The sequence below is a fragment of the Parasteatoda tepidariorum genome, chromosome 9 (assembly GCF_043381705.1).
Source record: "Parasteatoda tepidariorum isolate YZ-2023 chromosome 9, CAS_Ptep_4.0, whole genome shotgun sequence".
NCBI classification, from domain to species: domain Eukaryota; kingdom Metazoa; phylum Arthropoda; class Arachnida; order Araneae; family Theridiidae; genus Parasteatoda; species Parasteatoda tepidariorum.
In genome coordinates, this window is record NC_092212.1 from 45,648,024 (window position 1) to 45,657,456 (window position 9,433).

Here is a 9,433-nt window from a genome sequence, read left to right on the forward strand (position 1 = left end):
TGCGAAAACGAATTTCTTACTACACATTATAAGGTCTCAAAACTGATTCTGATTCTACCGCTCATCAGTCAAGGCCGTCTCAACATAACGAAACAATATCGTCATCCACAGCGCGAGTTGGCATCGGAACGTAAGAGAAAGTCCTTGCGTGTATCGCTATATCGTTATATCGTCTTCTTCACTTGACGGCTTAAATCAGATTTCTGATGTATCGCTTGGAATGAAAGTTGCTGTATCGGTCTGCCGATATAGGCGTTAAATCGATATGTCGCGATATATCGATTTATAGCCCAGTCCTAATTATAATACATTTTTAACATTTTCTAATTTTTAAAGCATTGAATATTTTTGCTGCATTATCCAGTGTTTTCACTACAGCGCGAGAATCTCGCATATTTTTTTCTTTTCTCGCATTAAAAAATTATTACCGCGAGAAATTTGCGCATTCTATAAATCAATTTCAAAATTCGCGAATTTCTCGCATTTTGGAAAAAGCTTCAAATTACGCCATTTAGTATAAAATCCGTTTCACTTTTCTTCCTGGATCTTTCATTATTTTCAACATCTGCCCCATTATCTAGCTTCCTTATTTACCAGAATTGTTCAGAACCTTTTCGAACAACGGAACACAACCACGGAACCCCTTTCGGAACACATTTCTCTGCAACCACGCGTTTACCGTAGGTAAGGTTTCTTCATGTAAGACGCTCGAATTTTTTATCCACTTATGTAAGATGGACAAATACCTTGTAAAGGCAAAATCTTCTATGATGATGCACCAAAAATATTCAATGCTTTAAAAAATAGAAGACATTAAAAATGTATTATAATTAAAGAAAGGATTTTTTTTCCAAGAGTTTTTGTGTTTTTTTAGTTTTTAGAAATCTCACTTAACTTTTTGAAATCTCACCCTGTTTTTGAGAAAGGGTGAGAAATTCTCACCCATTTTTTTTCTATAATGAAAATACTGCATTATCATATGGAAAAGGTTCTATATCTACTTTTTCATCAGCTATTCTCATTAGGTTGCTCAAATGTTTATCAGTCAATCTGTTGCGATATTTTGTCTTAATACAGTTTTGGGTGCTGAATGACCTTGCAACAGATGCTGAACTATTCGAAATCACTAAGTAAATTTGCAGCATTGAGCGCACACTTTCCTATCCTCTACATCTGCCAGCATAAGCTTTTCAATTATTTCTGCTATAGAATAATGAAGTTCGTTGAAGTTATTTCCATGTTCATACTTCATGCTAGGTCTTCCAGCATAGTTTTCACAGCCCTCAACTTTTACAAATTGCTGTAAATTGTCGATTAAGGAGTTTGGTAATTCATTAAAAGCTAAAAATAGAGCTAATTTTAAATAACTTATTATAAAGGACAAATTTTTTTTTCAAGTGATTTTTTATTTATCTAAAAAAATATCCGTAATTGTTTCGTTTTGACCATTTCTATCGACATTTGTTTCATTTTTATTTGTCCGTTACGGAGTAGGAAATGTTGCCTTAACAAGGTATTTGTCCGTCTTACATTCATGTACAAAAAATTTTAACGTCTTACATGAAGAAACCTTACTTACAGTGAATACGTGGTTGCAGAGAAATGTGTTTTGAAAGTGGTTCGGTGGTTCGGGTGGTGTTCCGCTGTTCGCACCGGTTCTGAACAATACTTGTAAATAGGAAATCTAGATAACAAGGACCAATGTTAAAAATAATGAAAGATCAAGGAAGAAAGTGAAATGGATTTTATTTAAAATGGCAAAAGACGAAATTTTTTTCCAAAACTCACGAGATTCGCCACTTTGAAATTGATTTATAGACTGCGAGAACTTCTCGCATTAATTATTTTTTAATGCGAGAAAAGAAAAAAAAAATTCAATATTCTCGAGCTGTAGTGAAAGCACTGAAAATGTAGCGACCATGGATGGGTGTTAAATGGAAAATAAGTTTACATGTTAATTTTTTATTGTTCTAAATGTGACCTGGAAAATGCTTGTTCATTTGGAAAAGGTGAAAATGTGTAGGGTTTGAAAAAACTCTCGCTTTAACAAAAACTTTACACTTGACTTTCATTTCAGTTAAGGTTGTGATTAAATTCAGTTTAACGAAAACTGTAATAGTACACTAAAGGAAAGAGAGTTGTAGCTACACTACAACAGAGTGATAATTTTTTAAGGGTGAACTGAAGGTAATCAATACACATTATTTGATTCATAGTTAACTTGTTATTTTTTTATAATTATTAAATTTTTATTAGATGGGCCTGGGTTCGCTGTTCATTTCCATATCTTATGATATTTTGCACTTTTCTTTATGTCAATTATTTAAAAATTTATTTTGTATTTTAATTAACAATTTCTTTCACTTTAGGTGTAGAGCAAGATGCTATATCAATCTTTTCAAAGTTCATTGACTTAGATGCACCTTCTCCTATTGATGTTTCTAATGATCTTAGAGAAGCAATAAAAAGTAAAATATAATTTTTACTTAAATTCCAATAATTTATTTTATATTTGACACTTATTTTAATTTGAGTTTCCGTTAATGTTTGAATGACTGTTTTTTTTTAAATTTCATTATTTTATTCATAACGAGTTTTAGAAAATTTATTCAATTTCTGATCGGAGAAAATGTTTTATTATACAATATTGAATTGAAATATTTAATTTCATTCTTGTGTTATGATTAAAAATGTTAAGATATTTAAAGAAGTTCTGTTTGTATTAAGAAAGGCAAACAGTTTAAAAGCGAGAATGAAAATAGCTTTGCACAGCATATATATTTGATGTGTATATGCTTTCAAATCTAATTATGATATATGAATATGATCTTTAAACTTTCTTTTTCTTACCTTATTTTTTAATTATTCCTTAACCTTATTAAAAATATGCATTTTTTTTTCCTTAAGTGACCATTAAAAAACATACAGTCATTGTCTTAAGTATATTTTACTGATATTTTCTTATTTAAAAATTTCTATTTTTGGTTTAAAAGCGAGAATCAAAATAGATTTGCACAGCATATATATTTGATGTGTATATGCTTTCAAATCTAATTATGATATAAAGTCATTAAACTTTCTTTTTCTTATCTTATTTTTTAATTGTTCCTTAACCTTATTAAAAATATGCATTTTTTTTTTCTTAACTGACCATTAAAAAACATACAGTCATTGTCTTAAGTATATTTTACTGATATTTTCTTATTTAAAAATTTCTATTTTTGGTTTAAAAGCGAGAATTAAAATAGCTTTGCACAACATATATATTTGCTGTGTATATGCTTTCAAATCTAATTATGATATAAAATCTTTTAACTTTCTTTTCTTACCTTATTTTATAATTGTTCCTTAACCTTATTAAAAATATGCATTTTACATTTCTTTCTTAACTAACCATTAAAAGACATACAGTCATTGTCTTAAGTATATTTCACTGATATTTTCTTATTTAAAAATTTCTATTTTTGTAGATAATATATTATCAACAGAAATTGATACAGAATGCTTTGTTCCGGCCCAAAGATTTGTTGTCAAAAAAATGGCAAAGGAGTAAGATTTGTTTATTTTTTTTATTATAATAATTTTTTTGTATTTGTGCTGTTTATGAAACATAATTGATTAAAAAAAAATCTAAGTTAATCTCAAAATAAGAAATATTATTTCTTTGAAAAAATGTTTTGAAAGCAATAAAGCACCAAAATTTAATATTGATATCATACTTATTATTTATATAAATTTGTATTACACTATCTTTTACTAGAAAAACTATATTATTGTTATTTCTTAGTTATTATAAGTATTAGTTAGTAAAAATCATGAAAAATTAAATCTTTAAACAGTTATAATTAAAATCACTTTATAGGATGTGAGTGATGTGGGGAAGAAGGCACTCAAAATGCCTGTGATGAATACATGCCCTTTATGGCCAAATAATTCATGTTCAGCCTAGTTTGTAATTAACAATAATATATTCTTAGTAATGCCTCAAGCAATTTTTTTTTTTAATTGGTGTAACATTTCACTTTAAATTGTTTATAAAGTTACATAAAAATTTAGATTTTTTTTAAACTTACTGCATTTTCTCATGTCAACACCCTCTGACTTCTTCAACTCTTAGTTGAAGGTTTTTTCTTATTATCAGGGTATCCGCGCACTTGGAAAGTCATGAAAAATCATGGAAAGTCATGAATTTCAGTATTGAACAAAATTTGTCATGAAATGTCATGATTTTTACTATTTTTTTAAAAAAAGTCATGGATTTTGGTCTTCGAAAAATCTAATTTTTAAAATGGATTTCCCCCCTCCCCCCAATCCTGTTCCAAATATCTGAATTTCTAACAAAATCACCACTCAGTCATATTTTATTAGAATATAAAATTATCTTATTGTGTTCTTTAAAAATTATGGTGTTCTTTAAAAAAATTAAAGGAAAAATATCATTTCTAGAGCAAGTTATCTTTTAAAATCTCTTTAAGATATTTTTAAGATTTTTTTTTTTTTAATTTTATCAATTTAAAATTCTAGTTGAAGCAAACCAGTCATTGGTGAATTTTTTTTTATTCCGAAATGAGAACAGAAAAATCAGGGATATTTCATTCCTTTCTGATGAACAAGAAAAGTATCTTTAGAATATAATTCTGCAGGAAAAAAATTATTTGCTTTTGTATTTTTTTCAGCTATTTTATTGATTCAGCTCTTTTTTTGCTCTGTTTTTTAAATTTAAAATCAATAAATATGAAGATACAGAGTATAACAGTTTTGGTTATACTTATCATTTCAATGAATGTTATTATAATGCTTTTTTAAATTTATTGTTGTGTTTGTAATAGTATAGTTTAAAAATAGTAACTTCGTTAAGTCATGAAAAATTCTTTGAATTAATCATGGAAAGTCATGAATTTGAAAATCAAAAATGTAGCAAATACCCTGTATTATGGTGTCTAATTTGAAGCTTAATCATTTGAATAAAAATGTCTAACCGTAATCTCAATGAACTAATTTCAAAATATGCATAGAATACCTGATAATTATGTAAAATTTTAAACACTTTTACTTCATAAATTGTTAATTCGCGACCATTCTGAATATTATGAGGGACTAGAATTTTTACTTTTATTTTAATTCTTGGTTACGAAAAGATGTGTACTCTCTATTATCATTTTATAAATACAATAATTTATTATTTGCAGATTTTATCCTATATTTTTACGAAGTAGCTTCCACTGCAAACACCAAATCGATGTTTTGACCAGTGGAAATGTTTATTTAGCTGATGTTCTTTACAATGACTCTGCTCTATTCTTTTTTATGGAGGTAACATCTAATATTAATTTTCTTGTTTTTGTTTAAGGAAAAATAAATAAATAAAAATCTGACCATTATTCTTCTGTAAATCTCTTATTCACTATATCTTTATTCAGTATATTTTTTTGAAAACATTCGTTACAGAAAACGTTCAAATTTACTTCCAATAACTTTAAAATAATGAAATAGTTCCTCGTAATGACATCTTGGTATGACGTATATATGATAATTTCCTGTGTTTGTAAAAGTTGTTTCTTCTTTAATCAACCATTCCCATTGAGATCATTAATTTTGGAAATTTTCATATTTGATTTTTTTCAGTAGTCAACTTATGGGCTGATATACCACGAAATTGTTAACTCATAATCAAAAACAGTGAGTTGACTTATACTTCAGGATGTATTGTATTTATTTATTGTTTGCTTTATATAGCTAATTTTGCAAATGGAAATGTTCATCAATTGAATGGTAAATTTCATTTATTTTATCGATAAAATTAGTTTCTTTCTTTGGAAACTTTACTATATTTAATTTATTAGTTGTTAACATTCTTAGAATGAAGTATACAATTTTTTATGTTTGTAAATTAGTTTTAAATTTTTTTTTCTTCTAAATTTTAAAGTTTAAGGGAGAGAAATCCATTATGTGTAATTTTCAGGAAATAGTAATTACAACGGTGTGCATGTTCATATCGCTCAAAGTTTTTTTTTTTGTTAGACAAAATGAATAAATCTGTATAAATTAAAATGTTGTATTATTTTTATTTAAAAAATCAGATTTTTAAATCTTGAATATGTCTAAAATTAAGAAATGACTAAAAGTGCTGCTAAAAACTCATGCTGTCTCTGCATTTTCAATTTAATTATTCTTTATTATTTTTTTTAAATACTTCTTGCCAAATAAACTGTAAATTTATTTAATATGATAAATATTCCTTTTTAGTTCATGGAACAAGAAGGGGTGAGACATTTGGTTGATTTTTTATTAATGGCAGATAATTTTCAAAAACATTTACGTTCTCAAAAAGAAGGTTATGATGGCATGCAAGCTCAGACTGATGCTATGGTTATATATGATAAGTAAGTGTATTTTTTTTAAATCAAAACTTTAGACATTAATTTTGTTGTCTTTTAAGTGTAAGTAAGATATAATAATAAAATCTTGGAGAAATTTATTAACTGGACAGACTTTATTTAACTGGGACATTTTTACATTCAACTATTTAGCATTGTAATTTCTCAAATTCCCTGATTTCCACTTAAACCACACAATCCATAGAAACATCTTATTGACTACATAGAAATAATGGTTTTCTTTTTTTCTTCTTTTTTTTTACCGCAAAGCATTTTACAGAAATTTGAGATTGTAGCTTATTATTATATTGCCTTAAACCCTTTTAATGCTTTTTGGTTAAAAGACTTCTTCTTTTGTTTGTATTGGGCAGAATTTGCTCTTTAAAAATGTAATAGTTAGGATGCTAATATAGGAATTTTTTTTCTTGATTATTTAAGTTAATACTATTATTTTTAAAATGTATAAGCTCTTTAAGACTATTTACCAGCCATACTGGAGATAATATTCTGCGATGTTTTACATGCCATTATTTTTTCCCACGCTATATTTTCATTGAGTAAGGCAGGGTGCATTTTTTGTTGTTAAAAAGTTTTCAGATTAAAGTTCAGAAAAAACTAGGACTAATAAGCATAAGGGGTTTAATTTTTTTAGATGTTAATAAAATTTCTTTAACAATATGAATTTGAAAGCTGATCAGTCTGTGTAGGGGTCAAGGAACTAGCCTTGCATCAGAAACGTTCTGGGTTCGAATCCTGAGCAAGGCATGAATGTTCTTTCATTCTTTGTACTATCTGTCCTTACTTTGGAAGCAACATTGGTCCACCTAATATGGTCCCTCTAAAAGAGTGGCCAACAAATCTGCCCTTTAGATGCCTGTATTACGAAAGGTTGTTCTCCAGGTGGTCATTGAAAAAAAAAATATGTATGTAAATTTAGAATGTGTAAATTTATTTATCATGTTTGTAGTCAAGGTAAACAAAAAATTTTGTAGTTGCAATTCAGAGTTTGGCAAACACTTGATTCATCGAATCAAACTTAGCACTATGAATAATTTTTTAATAAACTAACCCTGCATAGATGTTCTATTACACCTGTATTGATTATAAGAATTTTAAAAAAAAACTTACTTACTCTGATTTGATCTGTCCTTGAGCATAAATTATTTCAATGATGATAAATAAACTTCGATGGCTTTTGTTTTAAGATTCTTTATGTGCCAAATATCCATTAATTAGTCTAAAATAATAAATACAAATAATAAGTTAATAAGTTGTAGTTTTACTTGTTTGCAGGATATATATATACTGTGTTCTCCCTAAATGTTTTTAAAAGAATGGCCCTCTCTGCCTGTTTTTTTACAGAAGTAAATTCACCCTCCTCGCCCTTTTTGTAAAAATGTCCCTCCTAATTTTTTTAGAAAAATTTTTCTTTTTTTATTTTAAGATAAGAAATTGCAGTTGTAGACACCAGAAAGTGCAGATTACCATGAGTACTTCAAATTATTTATACGCTAAATTTATTTAAAATATTATTTCTCCCTTTTATTTGAATATTTTGAACTCAGTTTTTAAGCGCACTAGATATAATTTTCAAGATCAGTTCTTCTCAAAACTGTAAAGGCCTTTGTTTTTGAAAAAGTGCCCTGCCCTTTTCTATTTTTAGGTAGATCTCTAGATCTGTATACGTCTATTTTAAGTGTTGAAATATTTAATTTTGTATTGTTGTAAATAGCATAAAAAGCCTTTTTTAAATTATAGATAGCAGCTCTTAAACAGGATAGGGATGTTTTTGACTATAATTAACTCAGTAAGAAAGAAAATAAAACAAGATAGAAAGAATAATTTGTTTTAAAAGGCTGTAATTGGAACCCGTTTTAATTCTAGTAAATTTGTGTACCCAAGTTAAATTGTTTGTGACTTTGCAGATCAAACAAATTATACAATTTTTATACAATCATGTTTAAGATGTTAATTATCAGTTTTAAACTCGATATCAGTTTTTTAGTAAATATGTCTTTGTGATTTTTAGGTATTTTTCATTGCAAGCAACAATACCATTAGGTTTCAGTGACGCAATACGCTTTGAGGTGGAAATGAACATTTGCGGAGAAGAGGGTCCAAATCCAGACTGTTTTTTAAAGCCTGTAAAAATTCTCACTCAATACCTAGAAAAGGTTAATAATATTTTACATTTTAAGTTCGTCATAGTTTTTTTCTTATTTAATATGTATGATTTATAAATATTCTTTTTTTCCAGACCTATCTTTTGCAATTTCTTAATAGCCAATTATATTTCAAGTATATATCTGAATGCATTATTATAATTCAAAATGATGGAACTGATAATTTACCTCGACAGAAGTACACTGGTAAGTAATGAATCTAATTATTCCTCTTATTTTCAATAATGTAAGTATTTGGATTCAATGTATCATTTTATCTCTCTCTTATATTTTATTTATTTATAATATTGATTTTTTTGTAATTGTTGTTATTCAGGGATGAGTTTTTCAATTGTTCGACAGAGTTCCGCGCTTTTGTAACACTTTTTTTTTACCTATACTAGCGTTTCTCAAAATTATATTCACAGACTTTAAAATTATACTGTGATCCGGGTCTAGTTCATTTCATCGACAATCACTTCATCGACAGGCCATTTCATCGACACCACTTCATCGACAGGCCGTTCCCTCGACAGGGTCATTTTGTCGACAGGGTCATTTCGTCGACAGGGTCGTTTCGTCGACAGGGTCGTTTCGTCGACAGGGTCGTTTCGTCGACAAGTCAATTCATCGACAAGGTCGTTTCATCGACAGGGTGATTTCGTCGTCAGGATCATTTCAACGACAGGGTCATTTCGTCGACAGGGTCATTTCGTCGACAAGTGATTTCGTCGACAGGGTCTTTTCATTGACAGGGTCATTTCGCCGACAGAGTCATTCCGTCGACAGGGTCATTTCGTCGACAAGGTCATTTCATCGACAGGGTCATTTCGTCGACAAGGTCATATCTTCGGCAATTGATTTCGTCGACAGGGTCTTTTCATTGACAGGGTC

General features: G+C 28.4%; 1 protein-coding gene across 1 annotated transcript in view; it reads left to right on the forward strand.

Moving 5' to 3' along the window:
- LOC107448216 (A-kinase anchoring protein pkaap) overlaps positions 1-9,433 on the forward strand; it is a 32,447-nt gene that overhangs the window by 7,437 nt on the left and 15,577 nt on the right. Inside the window, exons 4-9 of the mRNA XM_043052699.2 lie at positions 2,370-2,468; positions 3,471-3,549; positions 5,190-5,313; positions 6,247-6,383; positions 8,407-8,551; positions 8,635-8,746. Coding sequence (XP_042908633.1) covers positions 2,370-2,468; positions 3,471-3,549; positions 5,190-5,313; positions 6,247-6,383; positions 8,407-8,551; positions 8,635-8,746 — 696 coding nt within the window. The remainder of the gene's footprint in view (positions 1-2,369; positions 2,469-3,470; positions 3,550-5,189; positions 5,314-6,246; positions 6,384-8,406; positions 8,552-8,634; positions 8,747-9,433) is intronic.